General features: G+C 44.5%; 1 protein-coding gene across 3 annotated transcripts in view; it reads right to left on the bottom strand.

Annotated features, from left to right (window-relative positions):
* The window catches only part of TBCK (TBC1 domain containing kinase), a 733,906-nt gene that overhangs the window by 146,602 nt on the left and 571,250 nt on the right, over positions 1-16,054 (bottom strand). For all 3 annotated transcript variants that reach the window (XM_063919248.1, XM_063919252.1, XM_063919243.1), the window contains one exon: positions 3,021-3,196. In XM_063919248.1, the coding sequence (XP_063775318.1) occupies positions 3,021-3,196 (176 nt within the window). The remainder of the gene's footprint in view (positions 1-3,020; positions 3,197-16,054) is intronic.

Raw genomic sequence — 16,054 nt, 5'->3', positions numbered from 1 at the left:
CCATGGTCCTTACGGAGTCCCAGCATCCTCTAGGACGTTAGAGAAAGATACCTTTATAGGAGTCCACATACGTTTGTTGAAGTAAGCATTTGGTTATTTCTGACTGATACACTTTCCGTGTGGTCCCAGATTATTATACAAAGACACGGAGGAGGGGAGAGTTTATATCCCATATTCCCGTTGTATAGCTCCGGTTATGGCTTAAAGAACTACTACACATTGGAAATCTCTTTCTGTTTCCTTCCTATATGTGCCTTCGGATCGGAGAAAAATCCACGAGACATTTGTCAGAGACTTTGAGGTTTTCTGAAAACAAACGGGTTTTTAACTCTATATTCATTGAATTTAGTGTTTAAGCGCATTTCTGTATATAATTTTTGCATTAAGGTTATTTTCACAATGCCTAAAATAGAATAAAGGAAAGACTTATGTCTTCACCTGCACTAAAGCTGCAGCTATGCAGGTCACTATGTTTAACAGTTTCTCAGTTTTACTGCTGGAAGACGCTGGGTGATAATGCCTGTGCATGACATTACTGAGCACCAATAATTGTTTGTTTTTATTTCTGGTTCCTGGAACTTTCTGATAATGGGTTTTTGGGTGAAAGAACCAATAACTTTCTAAGTTCTTCTGACAAAGCCACTGATACCTTTGACCAAGACAGGGTAGCACGTTAATACAGGTCTGATCGGTTAAGACAAGGCAGATTATTAATACCAGTCAGTAGGAAGCACCAGCAGTAGGGAGGTAATGGACTGGCATCACTCCTATTAGCAGATTATCATTCTGCATCTCCTATTAGTGGCTTTAAAATTGCATCTTGTACCTTGTTCCTTATATTTGTTATCTTTCTGCTGGAACGTAGTTTATTACGAGCTTCTAACATACTGTTGATTATAAAATCATCATTAACATCTGGTCATCGGCAGAAGTGGATATATAACTGTTTGAACTACAGTAATCCTAATATAAATATTGTTTGTTACTAGGAAAACTGATTTGCAGCTAATAATTGGCAACCCGCATAACCAAGAATTGGACATCTTCTAACTGCAGGAATATTTTTGCTTTTGTATGGGCTGTGGAATAGATACTGTATACCAGGGCTGGCCAAACCAGTCCTCGAGATCTACCAACAGTACACATTTTCCAGACCTCCTAGCTGGTGCACAGGTGTAGTCATTACTAATTAAGATGTGCTGCATTCATTCCTAACTGACAATTCTACAGATCTCCAGGAGGCCTGGAAAACATGAACTGTTGGTAGATCTCGAGGACCGGTTTGGCCAGCCCTGCTGTATACAATAATATTCTGTGGATCTTATGGTGTGTATATTTTAGTTCTAGATGTATCAGTGTTAACTTACTGGCCATATTATTAAACATAGAGCTTCATTTTCCTTGATTTACACAGAGCCTTTCATTTGGTGAAACAGTTGTCTGTACCCCAAAAATATTCTAGAGCCTTTCACTTTTCACGCATTTCAGCTCACCACCCCCGGGGCACGATAGGGGCCCTGGAGGGGGCGGCAACATTTGAATTCCGCCCTTACTGTGACTATGGTGCTAGTTTGTGCAAAACTATCTTAGGTAAAATAATGTAATGCCTAAGGCCCCCATACACTACAGCGATGTATCGCATGCAATTTCCCTTGAACTCCCCGGGCGCTCCTAGACTCACGATATAGTACATGCCGCTCATCCTCACTCATGATGTACTTACGATAGATCGCATGTGATCGAACTTTTAAAGCACCTCATCGCATGGCCAGATCTTACTAGCAGCAGGAGGTAAGATCATAGGAACCATCATACAGCCCCCCGGAGCGTGCCTCATATTGTAATCGTAAGTGGAATACACACGATGTGACACCTTTACGTCGGCCCCAATGCGTCGAAATCGCACCTAAAGGCCTGATATGGCTTCAGTGTATGGGCACCTTAAAACTATAACATATTCAGTGATTGAATGATAGCGAATCCAGCTATTTAGTACTGCAAATTCCTTAATTTGCATCCTTTTTAGCAATGTATATTTAAAACACATCTGTTTTGAATAAGTTAGCCAAGATACAGTGTACATACTGTATAATGCATTTTTATTTGGCCAATGTATACAGCCTATTGTTTGCTTCTTATCGCTATCATGGAGCCAGGAGAGATACCTTGTAGGGAAGTCATGCAAACTGTAGAGTGGGTCCAAACCATTGGCCCAGAGTGATAGCAGATCTAGGGCAGGCCCTGCTTCCAAATGTTCTGCTCTTTCTACAAAGCTATAATTCAAACTGTAAGAACCTATACTGTAACCGTGCATGGATCACAGAGTCGACCCTAATTAGGTTGACAGTCATCTAGTCTACATGGCAAAAGTCAACATGATTAAAATGTCAACATGTGAAAGGTTGACATGGTCAAATGGCCAGCACTGGAAAAGGTCGACAAGGACAAAAGCTCGACATAGGAAATTTTCACAAATAGTTGACACAAAAAAGGTTGACATAACATTTTTGTTTTGTGTGTGTCGTTTTCACCGTCACAGCACATGGAACCCCAATTAGGGTACTGCTACGCTTGCCATGCTTCGGGGAAGGTTACTATTCCCAATTGTAGTCCGCATGGATGGTAACGTATGAAAGAAATGAAAAAGTGTGTGTGTGTGTGTGTCGACCATTTGCACCTATCAGCCACAAGCACTGTCGACCTGTTACATGTTGACCTAATGACCATGTCAACCTTTTGTCCATGTCAACCATTAGTGATCGACCTATTGACTATCTAATTAACTGTCGACCTATTGTCTGGATACCACTGTATCTTATCACCAATACGTTCTCCGGTAAAGATATACAGCCAGTATAAGATGCTTTATGGGGTAGCATGCAGCTAATAAGCCCACAAAAATGTACATGAAAGTAACTTATTCTCAAGTATACAATATATGAATGCTGCTGCTAATGTTCACAAGTGAAGAAATTAAGCTGCACGTGCACCACCACAAATTACTGAGCATAAAAGGATACTCCTCACTTTGTCGGATGTCCACAACAAGTAGCTTGGGCTTACTGGACTTGGTCTTTTTGCTGGATGCCTTCGCATGACTGGGTACAGTTAGTTCACACAAGTCAATCAGATCCTCTGCAGAAATTCGGGGAGACACTTCCGATTTTAGCTCTGTTAATTTGATAGGCTCCCGCCCCTTAAACAAATAAAGACAGTTCTTTTACCAGGAGTATTTCAATATCGACATCTGGACAATATGCTAAATAAAACTGACTGTATTCTAGCTTTAAAAAAAAATAATACTTAAGAGTTAGCATGAAGCACACAAATCAAAGGGAGTATTCAGCCACCTGGAATATCCAGGGGGTATATTTACTAAATGTAGATTTTGTTTGCTTTTATTCAATATTAGATCCAGTTTAAATCGATTTTGGGCTTCCAGGGTTAAAATCTACATTTACTAGAAGATGATTATTTAAAATAAATTTTTAAATGTTAGTAAATGTGTGTTTTAACCCTGAAAGCCCAACATCGATTAAAACTGATTTCAGATCGATCTAACATCGAACATAAACAAACAAAATCGACCTTTAGTAAATATAACCCCTGACTGGAAGACTCTGCATCCCCTGAACTGTAAAGGGCCCTACAGACTGGGCGACCCGCCGCCGAGCAGCCCGACCGCCGATACGGCAGATGGGCGACCCGAGGGTGGGGGGGAGGTGAAGGGGGGAGTGACGTTTCTTCACTCCCCCCGTCACCATAGCAATGCATACTAATATGGACAATCTCGTCGATATTGGCCTGCATGCATAAGCAACGGGGCACCAACGATGAACGAGCACGGGGCCACGCATCGTTCATCGCTGGTGCCTACACACTGCACGATATGAACGAGAACGTTCATATCGTGCAGTATTATCTGCCAGTGTGTAGGGTCCTTAAGGTTCATCCACACAAGTACCTTATTTTCATTCATCAATCTTAATTTCTTACATACACAGTTTAGAACAAGAGAATAATAAAAGTGATATATGCTATATTTGGAGTTAGACGATGAGATGAAATAAAGGACTGTGGGTGTTGGGTTCCAAGTGTCTGCCATAATCCAATGTTCTTGAAACATTAACAATAAAATCATCATGCAGAAGTAAGACATATTAATGGTGCAAGGGCCCTATATACTTACCATTAACAAATATACTGTATACATTATAATTAAGAAAAAGCTTCAGAATTGTGTTTCTATTTGACATTACTGGGTTTTATGTGTTGATCAGTGGTAAAAATGAAACAATCAATCCATCTTAAGTCATTGATGTAAATATAAAATATGACATAAAGGCTAGAATATTTTTAAACACACTGTTGTACATTTTTCTGAGAAATACATAAAGCTGGACAGCATTACTAAAGGAAGCATACTTGGACATCTATTTGCATTGTCCTTTATGGAGCATCAGTGGCCATGCATCTTATAGTAAACAACATACATATATCTGAAATGGATCATTATTAGAACAAGTACTGTACAGCATACCATCCTAAAGCAGATAGCTAGAACTTGCTGTCAGCTTTGAGGCATACAGTAGATGTGTAAAAGGAAACGGAGGTTTCTGTCTGTTGTAACCAGTTTTCAAGAACGATAGTAGGCGTTTGTGACATAGGAACACAAGGATGTCTCTTAAACTTTAATTTACCTTTAGTTTATGTATTTCTTTATGCAAACTTGCAAGTTTTAACTGTACCTTGGATGTGTAGAATATTTTCTTGTTAAATAATTGCTTATATTGTTTTATGTAAAAAAAGGTCAATAAAAGTTTCTATTCCTGAAACCCTGATATCAGATTGTGAGCACATCCTCTAGGTCAAGATATAACCAGACCTCTACAATGACCTCACACAGCCCCTTTTAGCTGGAGGTGTGGATGAACAGGCAGGCCACACACAGAGATGCAAAGCTGCACTTTGTGTCACCCAGGCCTATGTAAAGAATCTATGAAAAGCAGCTCTTTGAATTCAGGGGCCCAAAGAGGATAACAAATTAACTTCTGGTATAACTTTGTAAAGGCAAAAGCTTGTTAGCACTGGTATGCAACGCTTTCATTCCAATCATTTCTAAAAAACAAGATAATCTTGCTGTTTTGGTGGCTTTATTTGCCCTTTCACTCAGCATCAAGATATCACGAAGGACATTACAGAAAAAGAAAAGTTAGTTGTGTTCTGACACAGCTGCCACCAGCATCTTAAGGTGGCCATACACTAGTGCGACTCCTCCAAGGGGAGAAGTCGCATACGTTGCCCTTGAACTGCCCGGCAGCTTTCCGGACATCAGGATCACATACGATACATTCAGTGCCAGATTAAGGTCCTCATGGGCCTGGAGCTGAAATTTCTGAAGGGCCTATTATGTGCCACTGCAGGGGGTGTAACCAGCATGGTGGGTGTGTGGCTACTGATAGGAGGTGTGATCAGTGCTGTACATATATTTTGTGTTTGTATGCGTGTATGTGTGTATGTATGCATATAAATAGAAACTCTCAGCACTTAAATGCCCAATTATTTCTAACAGCGGCAACACATGCGCTGTACCAGCATTTAGTGATTTCCACCTTATTCCATTAGATGGAGGAGAGGGCACTCACTGGACTTTATCAAATATCAAATGTTTATTGACCAAAACTTATAGCAAAAAGTCAGAGTTGGCAGTTTGATTCCTCAGAACATTTTGGGCTGCGTCAAAGCACAAATACAGCAGATCAGGCTAACTGGCTCACTGTCTCACTGGCTTTTCTACTTATACTATCAGAATCATGTGTAAAAAGGCTCCAAACTACATTTGGTCCAACTTGGAACGCCTGGCGTCCCCAGAAGTTATATCAGTTTCTCTACGAGTGGTTCCCAAACCTAAATCAAGGCGCCCTAGAGCATCAGAATTTTTTTTCATGACAACCCTAGGCCAACACTTTCTCACTGAGAAATTTAGAAAGAAATATTATATTAAGTAAATTGTGTTTATACAGTATGTCATCCTTAGGTTCAATTATGTGTTTGGGGACAAGATTAGCTTCTGTTTCTCCACATATTTTATGATTGGTAGCCACCAGCACTGGTTTTGCTTATTACATTGACCATAAATAATTTGAATTGGTCTTGGACCACCAATCCAAGGTACCCCTGCAAGTGTCCCAAGGCACCCCAGGGTGCCACGGCACACAAGGACCGATGTACTAAGTAATGAAAAAAATAAGAATTTACTTACCGATAATTCTATTTCTCATAGTCCGTAGTGGATGCTGGGAACTCCGAAAGGACCATGGGGAATAGCGGCTCCGCAGGAGACTGGGCACAAAAGAAAAGCTTTAGGACTACCTGGTGTGCACTGGCTCCTCCCCCTATGACCCTCCTCCAAGCCTCAGTTAGGATACTGTGCCCGGACGAGCGTACACAATAAGGAAGGATTTTGAATCCCGGGTAAGACTCATACCAGCCACACCAATCACACCGTACAACTTGTGATCTGAACCCAGTTAACAGCATGATAACAGAGGAGCCTCTGAAAAGATGGCTCACAACAATAATAACCCGATTTTTGTAACAATAACTATGTACAAGTATTGCAGACAATCCGCACTTGGGATGGGCGCCCAGCATCCACTACGGACTATGAGAAATAGAATTATCGGTAAGTAAATTCTTATTTTCTCTGACGTCCTAGTGGATGCTGGGAACTCCGAAAGGACCATGGGGATTATACCAAAGCTCCCAAACGGGCGGGAGAGTACGGATGACTCTGCAGCACCGAATGAGAGAACTCCAGGTCCTCCTCAGCCAGGGTATCAAATTTGTAGAATTTAGCAAACGTGTTTGCCCCTGACCAAGTAGCTGCTCGGCAAAGTTGTAAAGCCGAGACCCCTCGGGCAGCCGCCCAAGATGAGCCCACTTTCCTTGTGGAATGGGCTTTTACAGATTTTGGCTGTGGCAGGCCTGCCACAGAATGTGCAAGCTGAATTGTACTACAAATCCAACGAGCAATAGTCTGCTTAGAAGCAGGAGCACCCAGCTTGTTGGGTGCATACAGGATAAACAGCGAGTCAGATTTTCTGACTCCAGCCGTCCTGGAAACATATATTTTCAGGGCCCTGACTACGTCCAGCAACTTGGAATCCTCCAAGTCCCTAGTAGCCGTAGGTACCACAATAGGCTGGTTTAAGTGAAACGCTGAAACCACCTTAGGGAGAAATTGAGGACGAGTCCTCAATTCTGCCCTGTCCGTATGAAAAATTAGGTAAGGGCTTTTATAGGATAAAGCCGCCAATTCTGAGACACGCCTGGCTGAAGCCAGGGCTAACAGCATTACCACTTTCCATGTGAGATATTTTAAGTCCACAGTGGTGAGTGGTTCAAACCAATGTGATTTTAGGAACCCCAAAACTACATTGAGATCCCAAGGTGCCACTGGAGGCACAAAAGGAGGCTGTATATGCAGTACCCCCTTGACAAACGTCTGAACTTCAGGAACTGAAGCTAGTTCTTTCTGGAAGAAAATCGACAGGGCCGAAATTTGAACCTAAATGGACCCTAATTTTAGGCCCATAGACAGTCCTGTTTGCAGGAAATGCAGGAAACGACCCAGTTGAAATTCCTCTGTAGGGGCCTTCCTGGCCTCACACCACGCAACATATTTACGCCAAATACGGTGATAATGTTGCGCAGTTACATCCTTCCTGGCTTTGATCAGGGTAGGGATGACTTCATCCGGAATGCCTTTTTCCTTCAGGATCCGGCGTTCAACCGCCATGCCGTCAAACGCAGCCGCGGTAAGTCTTGGAACAGACAGGGTCCCTGCTGGAGCAGGTCCTTTCTTAGAGGTAGAGGCCACGGGTCCTCCGTGAGCATCTCTTGAAGTTCCGGGTACCAAGTCCTTCTTGGCCAATCCGGAGCCACGAGTATAGTCCTTACTCCTCTCCTTCTTATGATTCTCAGTACCTTGCGTATGAGAGGCAGAGGAGGGAACACATACACTGACTGGTACACCCACGGTGTTACCAGAGCGTCCACAGCTATTGCCTGAGGGTCCCTTGACCTGGCGCAATATCTGTCTAGTTTTTTGTTGAGGCGGGACGCCATCATGTCCACCTTTGGTTTTTCCCAACGGTTCACAATCATGTGGAAGACTTCTGGGTGAAGTCCCCACTCCCCCGGGTGGAGGTCGTGTCTGCTGAGGAAGTCTTCTTCCCAGTTGTCCACTCCCGGAATGAACACTGCTGACAGTGCTATCACATGATTTTCCGCCCAGCGAAGAATCCTTGCAACTTCCGTCATTGCCCTCCTGCTTCTTGTGCCGCCCTGTCTGTTTACGTGGGCGACTGCCGTGATGTTGTCCGACTGGATCAACACCGGCTGACCCTGAAGCAGAGGCCTTTCTTGACTTAGGGCATTGTAAATGGCCCTTAGTTCCAGGATATTTATGTGAAATGACGTTTCCATGCTTGACCACAAGCCCTGGAAATTTCTTCCCTGTGTGACTGCTCCCCAGCCTCTCAGGCTGGCATCCGTGGTCACCAGGACCCAGTCCTGAATGCCGAATCTGCGGCCCTCTAGAAGATGAGCACTCTGCAACCACCACAGGAGAGACACCCTTGTCCTTGGAGACAGGGTTATCCGCTGATGCATCTGAAGATGCGATCCGGACCATTTGTTCAGCAGATCCCACTGAAAAGTTCTTGCGTGGAATCTGCCGAATGGAATCGCTTCGTAAGAAGCCACCATTTTTCCCAGGACCCTTGTGCATTGATGCACTGACACTTGGCCTGGTTTTAGGAGGTTCCTGACTAGCTCGGATAACTCCCTGGCTTTCTCCTCCGGGAGAAACACCTTTTTCTGGACTGTGTCCAGAATCATCCCTAGGAACAGCAGACGTGTCGTCGGAATCAGCTGCGATTTTGGAATATTTAGAATCCACCCGTGCTGTCGTAGTACTACTTGAGATAGTGCTACTCCGACCTCTAACTGTTCCCTGGACCTTGCCCTTATCAGGAGATCGTCCAAGTAAGGGATAATTAAGACGCCTTTTCTTCGAAGAAGAATCATCATTTCGGCCATTACCTTGGTAAAGACCCGGGGTGCCGTGGACAATCCAAACGGCAGCGTCTGAAACTGATAGTGACAGTTCTGTACCACAAACCTGAGGTACCCTTGGTGAGAAGGGCAAATTGGGACATGGAGGTAAGCATCCCTGATGTCCAGAGACACCATATAGTCCCCTTCTTCCAGGTTCGCTATCACTGCTCTGAGTGACTCCATCTTGAATTTGAACCTTTGTATGTAAGTGTTCAAGGATTTCAGATTTAAAATAGGTCTCACCGAGCTGTCCGGCTTCGGTACCACAAACAGCGTGGAATAATACCCCTTTCCCTGTTGTAGGAGGGGTACCTTGATTATCACCTGCTGGGAATACAGCTTGTGAATGGCTTCCAATACCGCCTCCCTGTCGGAGGGAGACGTTGGTAAAGCAGACTTCAGGAACCGGCGAGGGGGAGACGTCTCGAATTCCAATTTGTACCCCTGAGATACTACCTGCAGGATCCAGGGGTCCACTTGCGAGTGAGCCCACTGCGCGCTGAAATTCTTGAGACGGGCCCCCACCGTGCCTGAGTCCGCTTGTAAGGCCCCAGCGTCATGCTGAGGACTTGGCAGAAGCGGGGGAGGGCTTCTGTTCCTGGGAAGAGGCTGCCTGCTGCAGTCTTTTTCCCCTTCCTCTGCCCCGGGGCAGATATGAGTGGCCTTTTGCCCGCTTGCCCTTATGGGGACGAAAGGACTGAGCCTGAAAAGACGGTGTCTTTTTCTGCTGAGAGGTGACCTGGGGTAAAAAGGTGGATTTCCCAGCCGTTGCCGTGGCCACCAGGTCCGATAGACCGACCCCAAATAACTCCTCCCCTTTATACGGCAATACTTCCATATGCCGTTTGGAATCCGCATCACCTGACCACTGTCGCGTCCATAACCCTCTTCTGGCAGAAATGGACAGCGCACTTACTCTTGATGCCAGAGTGCAAATATCCCTCTGTGCATCTCGCATATATAGAAATGCATCCTTTAAATGCTCTATAGTCAATAATATACTGTCCCTGTCCAGGGTATCAATATTTTCAGTCAGGGAATCCGACCAAGCCACCCCAGCACTGCACATCCAGGCTGAGGCGATTGCTGGTCGCAGTATAATACCAGTATGTGTGTATATACTTTTTAGGATATTTTCCAGCTTCCTATCAGCTGGTTCCTTGAGGGCGGCCGTATCAGGAGACGGTAACGCCACTTGTTTTGATAAGCGTGTGAGCGCCTTATCTACCCTAGGGGGTGTTTCCCAACGCGCCCTAACCTCTGGCGGGAAAGGGTATAATGCCAATAATTTTTTAGAAATTAGCAGTTTTTTATCGGGGGAAACCCACGCTTCATCACACACCTCATTTAATTCATCTGATTCAGGAAAAACTACGGGTAGTTTTTTCACACCCCACATAATACCCTTTTTTGTGGTACTTGTAGTATCAGAAATGTTCAAAACCTCCTTCATTGCCGTGATCATGTAACGTGTGGCCCTACTGGAAAATACGTTTGTTTCCTCACCGTCGACACTGGAGTCAGTGTCCGTGTCTGGGTCTGTGTCGACCATCTGAGGTAACGGGCGCTTTAGAGCCCCTGACGGTGTTTGAGACGCCTGTACAGGTAATAACTGATTTGCCGGCTGTCTCATGTCGTCAACAGTCTTTTGTAAAGTGCTGACGCTATCACGTAATTCCTTCCATAAGACCATCCAGTCAGGTGTCGACTCCCTAGGGGGTGACATCACTATTACAGGCAATTGCTCCGCCTCCATACCATTTTCCTCCTCATACATGTCGACACAACGTACCGACACACAGCACACACACAGGGAATGCTCTGATAGAGGACAGGACCCCACTAGCCCTTTGGGGAGACAGAGGGAGAGTTTGCCAGCACACACCAGAGCGCTATATATATACAGGGATAACCTTATATAAGTGTTTTTCCCTTATATAGCTGCTGTATTGATTTATCTGCCAAATTAGTGCCCCCCCCCCTCTCTTGTTTTACCCTGTTTCTGTAGTGCAGGACTGCAGGGGAGAGTCAGGGAGCTTCCCTCCAACGGAGCTGTGAGGGAAAATGGCGCCAGTGTGCTGAGGAGATCGGCTCCGCCCCCTTCTCGGCGGCCTTTCTCCCGCTTTTTTAAGGAAAAACTGGCAGGGGTTAAATGCATCCATATAGCCCAGGAGCTATATGTGATGTATTTTTTGCCATCTAAGGTGTTTTTATTGCGTCTCAGGGCGCCCCCCCCCCAGCGCCCTGCACCCTCAGTGACCAGAGTGTGAAGTGTGCTGAGAGCAATGGCGCACAGCTGCGGTGCTGTGCGCTACCTTATTGAAGACAGGACGTCTTCTGCCGCCGATTTCCCGGACCTCTTCTGTCCTCTGGCTCTGTAAGGGGGCCGGCGGCGCGGCTCTGGGACCCATCCATGGCTGGGCCTGTGATCGTCCCTCTGGAGCTAATGTCCAGTAGCCTAAGAAGCCCAATCCACTCTGCACGCAGGTGAGTTCGCTTCTTCTCCCCTTAGTCCCTCGGTGCAGTGAACCTGTTGCCAGCAGGATTCACTGAAAATAAAAAACCTATACTTAAACTTTTTCACTAAGCAGCTCAGGAGAGCCACCTAGTGTGCACCCTTCTCGTTCAGGCACAAAAATCTAACTGAGGCTTGGAGGAGGGTCATAGGGGGAGGAGCCAGTGCACACCAGGTAGTCCTAAAGCTTTTACTTTTGTGCCCAGTCTCCTGCGGAGCCGCTATTCCCCATGGTCCTTTCGGAGTTCCCAGCATCCACTAGGACGTCAGAGAAATGTGGATAAGTCAGCCAGTGGAGAAGTTGCCCATGGTAATCAATCAGCATTGAAGTAACATTTTTAATTTGCATACTATAAATATATATAGAGCAACTGATTGGTTGCCATGGGCAACTTCTCCACTGGCTCACTTCCCCACTCTTTTCACTGCTTAGTACATTATCCCCATAGTTTGAGAACCACTGTCCTAAAATGTAGCAACAACATTAATATAAGGTCCCAAAGGTCCAAGCACAAAAGAAAACATACAACTACCATTACACAGTCACTACTAACACTTAAATTATGTAATTGGTCAGGCAAAGGTGTACCCCTCTGCCTGTAACCTCAGGGTACCATATGAACATCATGTGGTACTGATGCACCACAACTGTGCATCTCACGCTGGAACAGAAAACAGGATGTCCACAGCTAGCTACTCCCATGGAACTCAAACAACTTCTAATGCAGCTACCAGTTACCAAGCAACATCAGTGCACACAGACTAATAAGGATCATATCATAGCACTGATCCAAATATTTGAAGGACTAGCTAAATTACAGGAATAATTCTGAACATCCCTTTAACTCGTGGCTCCAACGGGAAAACATACCTAGGCAAACAATACTAGCAAACACAATTTAATATGAGCATATTACAAAAATAAACATTTCTATTTATATACAGTACATAAACATTATATATATATATATATATATATATATATAATGTGTAACGGCATTATGATATGTGGTATAATGTGTAATAGGGATTACGGTATGTGGAATAATGTGTAATGGGTATTACTATAAGGAGCAAAAATGACAAATAATGTAAAGAGCATGAATCAGTGTTTTTGTTTTTCCTGTGTTTCTTCGAATCCCTTGTGTAACATTACGGCTTCACCAGAGAAACTCTAAGCGGCACTCCTGACGTTTTTTCAAGTGTTATACACTATTCAATCGAAATCCATGAATACAGTCAATCAAATAATATATCACGTAAAAAAAATTTCACAAGTGCCACCGATTCTTTCTCCGGTGGACCCGTAGCGTTACACAGGGGATCCGTTATATATATTTGGCAGTACGGGTGTTGTATTGGTTAGCATTACTGCCTCACAGCACTGAGGTCATGGGTTAATTCCCCACCACGGTCCTACCTGTGTGGAGTTTGTATATTCTCCCTGTGCTTGCATGGGTTTCCTCCCACAATCCAAAAATATACCGGTAGGTTAAAATTTATATATATATATATATATATATATATATATTCAACACACCGTAATGCCCATTACACATTATGCCACACATCGTAATGCCCATTACACATTATGCCACACACCGTAATGCCCATTCCACATTATTCCACACACCTTAATGCTCATTCCACATTATGCCACACATCGTAATGCCCATTCCACATTATTCCACACACCATAATGCCCATTCCACATTATACCACACACTGAAATGCCCATTACATATTATGCCCCATACAGTTATGTCCCTGACACCATTTTATGCTCCACAGTAAACATTAAGGACCTAATGAAGAACTGGAGGAATATGCCCTCAGGAGGTACACAGGAAAGTGATGAACATACAAAAAAGCATATTTTTAGTCGGATGTATCTGAAGGTGGGATTAGACCCAAAATACTTACAGCAGGCCACTCTACTGATGGCATTAAAATGAGGCCATTTTCAAAAAGCAGCTAGAGGACTGCATGCTCCAGCAGCGGCATGTTCGGGACCCAGGTGCACCCCATGTGTGTGCCCAGCGGGCTCTAGCAGCGGCAGGTGCGGGAACCGGGCGCACCACATGTGGGCGCGCAGCAGGCTCCAGCAGTGGCGGCTACATTAACCGGGTGCACCCTGTGTGGGCTCCTGGTGGGCTCCAGCAGTGGCGTGTTCGGGAACCGGATGCACCACACATAGGCGTCCAGCGGGCTTCAGCGGCAGCGGCTATGGGAACTGTGGGCAGTGCACCCCACCTGCAGGCTCCAGCGGCGGTGGGTGTGGGATCCAGGTGCACCCCACGTGGACACATAAGCAGAGTAGCTTCCTGGCTGTAACCAGTGCAGCAGGCTGGCCACTCCCGCCGCCTCCTGCTGCACAGCGTTGCCTGAATAGTGTCTGGTTCTGCACACTATTATTCATTAAAAAAAAAACTTCTGGGTCAGTGAAGAAGTGCCGGTTTGCCATACCGCTGCATACCGACCCACTTCAACCACTGACTGTGTGTGTGTGTGTGTGTGTGTGTGTGTGTGTGTGTGTGTGTGTGTGTGTGATTATGTATATATAATATATATATATAAATATATATATATATATATATATATATATATATATACACACTTGCACACAATATGACAGGCGGCACTCAGAGACTTATACTCAGCGGTATAGATTGCATAAATACCCCGTAGGGTGTGCTTTCATGTACATAAAAGCACACCCTACGGGGTATTTATGCATTCTATACCGCTGAGTATAAGTCTCTGAGTGCCGCTTGTCATATTGTGTGCAAGTGTATTTGGGGATTGTACCCCATAGGAGGGCACCAGAGCCAGTTACTGGAGTGACTGGAGTGCCGGAGGAAATATATATATATATATATATATATATATATACACATATACTAGATACATGGAGGTGTATATATACACATATATATATAAAAATATATACACATTACACACACATATAGATATATACAGTATACACATATACATGTTTTTATAGCTATATATCTGTGTGTGTAGTATACATATGCATGTGTGTATATCTCTACAGTATGTGTAGTGTGTGTGTGTGTATCTATATATACATATATATTGTAACACTGTAGGGGTGCAAGGCGCCTTTTCCTGGGGAATATGGCAGCACGCAGCAGCTGAGGAACAACACAAGTCCAGTTTCTGGTACAACTGACCCCGGCCAGTTTTATTGAAACAGAAAATAAAACAAACCCCAAAATAAAAATACCTTGCCTGTCCGGCACTAACTAAACATAAGATATTCCTAACTGTCACTAAACAAAACACAGAGTTCTTTAGTACATACTGTATAGCTCACTTGCATCAGAAAGCGTGTCTCTCACACACAGATCCTGCAGCCTTCCCAGGCAGTCTGCCCATACTAATCAGGTTAGAAGCACTATATCACTCTTACACAGCTGAAACCCTGATTAGCCCTCTGTGAGGCCAAAGACCCGAACTGGGCCCAATGTCTAGAACTCGCCTTATCTCTCTCTCAGAGCCTTTACCCAGCTTTTACAGCAAACTGAAAAGGTTCAGACAAAACAAAAAGCATTTTTCCTAGAAGTTAACATTTTCTAAAACATGTAAGACAAGAACCTGGGACAAATATACCTGCCCTCAAACACTATCCCAGTGTTCTTGTCACATATCCCCCTCCCCTGTTTCGACCTAGGGGCCGGAACACTTGTAGCCCCCAAACAGAAGATGCGAGACAATGCATCTGCATTGGCCAATTGTGTTCCCGGTCTATGTTCGACAGTAAACTTAAAGTCCTGCAACGCTAGAAACCATCTAGTTACACGAGCATTCTTGCCTCTATTTACATACATCCATTTTAAAGGGGCATGGTCTGTCACTAGTCTGAATTGTCTACCCAAGAGGTAATATCTCAAGGTATCTAGTGCCCACTTAATGGCCAAAGCCTCCTTTTCCACAATGGCATACCTTTTTTCATGCTCATTGAGTTTCCTACTCAAATAAATGATAGGGTGTTCGTCCCCATCTCTGGTTTGGGACAGCACAGCACCTATCCCTACCTCTGAGGCATCTGTCTGTACCACAAATTCTTTTGAAAAATCTGGTGTTATCAACACCGGTTGTGAACACAAAGCCACTTTTAACGCTTGGAACGCCTTTTCTGCATCAGGGTTCCATTTCACCACATTTGACTGCTTCCCTTTGGTAAGGTCTGACAACGGCACCGCTGTGGTCGCAAAATTAGGAATAAACCGTCTATAGTACCCAGTAATTCCCAAAAAAACCCTTACCTGTTTTTTATTCACTGGACGAGGCCAGTTTTGAATAGCATCAACTTTATTCAATTGGGGCCTAATCAGACCTCTGCCTATGGTGAAGCCCAAGTATTTGACCTCCTCCATTGCGAGGCAGCACTTC

This window comes from Pseudophryne corroboree, chromosome 1 (genome assembly GCF_028390025.1).
Source record: "Pseudophryne corroboree isolate aPseCor3 chromosome 1, aPseCor3.hap2, whole genome shotgun sequence".
In the NCBI taxonomy this organism is placed as follows: domain Eukaryota; kingdom Metazoa; phylum Chordata; class Amphibia; order Anura; family Myobatrachidae; genus Pseudophryne; species Pseudophryne corroboree.
The sequence above is the reverse complement of the archived record's forward strand: the minus strand, read 5'-3'. Positions and strand labels throughout refer to the sequence as shown.